General features: G+C 66.9%; 2 protein-coding genes across 2 annotated transcripts in view; both read left to right on the top strand.

The window, feature by feature from the left end:
* Positions 1–283, top strand: part of MNEG_15953 (Monothiol glutaredoxin-S12) — a gene marked incomplete at both ends in the record, with an annotated part of 1,316 nt that extends 1,033 nt beyond the window's left edge. Inside the window, one exon of the mRNA XM_014035577.1 lies at positions 227–283. Within this exon, the coding sequence (XP_013891031.1) occupies positions 227–283 (57 nt within the window). The remainder of the gene's footprint in view (positions 1–226) is intronic.
* A 530-nt stretch (positions 284–813) lies between these two features.
* MNEG_15952 (hypothetical protein) lies at positions 814–1,161 on the top strand (the record flags this gene model as incomplete). The annotated part of the gene is made up of 1 exon (XM_014035576.1): positions 814–1,161. A coding segment is annotated over one exon (348 nt), but the record flags the coding sequence as incomplete, so codon positions are not given.
* Between the last annotated feature and the right edge of the window lie 648 nt (positions 1,162–1,809).

Here is a 1,809-nt window from a genome sequence, read left to right as displayed (position 1 = left end):
CGCGGGTGCTTTGTTGGCGGGGTGTTAAACGAGGGGAGGGGGACGACTTTGCTGGTTCGTGGGCGACAGGCGCGGCCCAAACGGGCGCCTGCGGCGGCCTGCCTGCTGGTGTGCGCTGGGTCTTCCCTCTGAGTGCACACGCCCTGCCGGGCGGCCCACCATGACGGACTACAAAGCGGCCCACCATGACGGACTAAAAAGCGGGCCCCACCCTTGACCTCTGCAGGCCGGCACCGGGGAGCTGCAGCTCATGCTGCGGGGCGAGACAGCCAACGCCAAGTGACGCGGCGCGGGAGTTATGCGCTGCGCCAGCGGGATGGCAGCCGGCCGACATGGCGCTTGTTGGCCGCTGGGGGGCGCCCGCGGCCTGACCCGTGTTGGGGCCAGCAGCGCCGCCTGGACTTGGCGATTTGACTCCCCGCTGCAGCCCCGCTGCCTGCGGGGGCGCTGGCATGGCACCTGCCGCCGGCCGTGCACTTTCAATGTAAACAACGAGACTGGCGTGCATGTTCAAGGTTGCCAACTGCTGCTAAGAGGGTGTACATGGGCAGCAGCGCCACGCACCAGTATTACACTGCGTGTTGAGAAGTTGCGGGTGCAAGGTGCGGGCGGTGCAGCTGCCGCAGCCCAGGCCGCGACGGATGTAGCGCCGCGCAATTGGACAGGCATGGCGGGCTCAGGCACATCTCACCAAACCATAACAGACAGCGCGAATGCTGTGCAAACAGAGGCATCAAACTGGATTAGACAACAGGAAGCGCGTGCACAATCCCGCGGCACAAATCAAAATGTGTGGGCTGCCCAAGAGAACCCATGGCAGCCGCCCTGCGGCTGCGGCCGGCCCTGGCCCTGGCGCAGCAGCAGCGCTACTGCGGCGGCCGCGGCGGGAACCCCATGCCGGGCGGCGGCGGCGGCGGCGGCAGGCCCCCCATCGGCGGCGGCGGCGGCGGCCGCCCCATTGGCGGCGGCGGCAGCCCTGCCATTGGCGGCGGCGGCGGCGGCCGCCCCATTGGCGGCGGCGGCAGGCCTGGCGGCGGCATGGGGGGCCGCACCATGCCGGGCGGCATCATGCCCATGCCCATGCCCATAGGGGGCGGCGGCGGCATGCCTGAGGGTGCGGGGGGCGGCGCCCTGGACTTGAAGTGCAGCTGCAGCGAGAAGGTGCGGCTGTCAGGGTCCCTGCGGGGCGCAGACGAACGCCGATTGCCAGGAAAAGGGTGAGTGCGAGCACGGGTGGTTGCATGAGGGAGTGGCACACAAAAGCAGAGCATGACTCCTGAAGCGATGGCCAACCGGACCAACGGCGGGGCACTGCAAGCAGTCTGGGTGTGGCATGCTAAGGCTCTGCATCTATCCTGGTCCAAGGCACGCGTGTCCCTTGCCCCGCCCCCAGCCCACCAGTGTGTGAAAAAGCGGCCCTCCTCCTTTGACACGACGTCGTTGGGGATCTTGAACGCCACCACCTTTGGGGGTGATGGTGTGTGTGTGTGTGTGTGTGTGTGTATTGAGAGTGTGGGCAGGAGTGCGTGTTTTGTTTTGAAGGGGAGGCTTGTGGCAAGGCAGGGGTGGTGCGCAGGGCTGGGCCAATGGGGTAATTGCTTGGGGCTGTGCTTGGATGCGCTGACACCACCTGGCTGGGGCCAGCGCTGCGACAGGTGGGGTCCGGTGGGCAACAGGTGAGCACCCAAATATTGATGCACACAGCACGCCCTCCCAGGTGACACGCTGACAGCTGAACGGCACCACAATTCAACAAACACACACATCCACCCCCCCACCTACCCCCCACACACGCACACACGTCCGAGC

The sequence above is a fragment of the Monoraphidium neglectum genome, assembly GCF_000611645.1.
Source record: "Monoraphidium neglectum strain SAG 48.87 unplaced genomic scaffold scaffold05828, whole genome shotgun sequence".
Classification (NCBI taxonomy): Eukaryota; Viridiplantae; Chlorophyta; class Chlorophyceae; order Sphaeropleales; family Selenastraceae; genus Monoraphidium; species Monoraphidium neglectum.
This window is presented reverse-complemented; position numbering and strand designations above follow the sequence as displayed.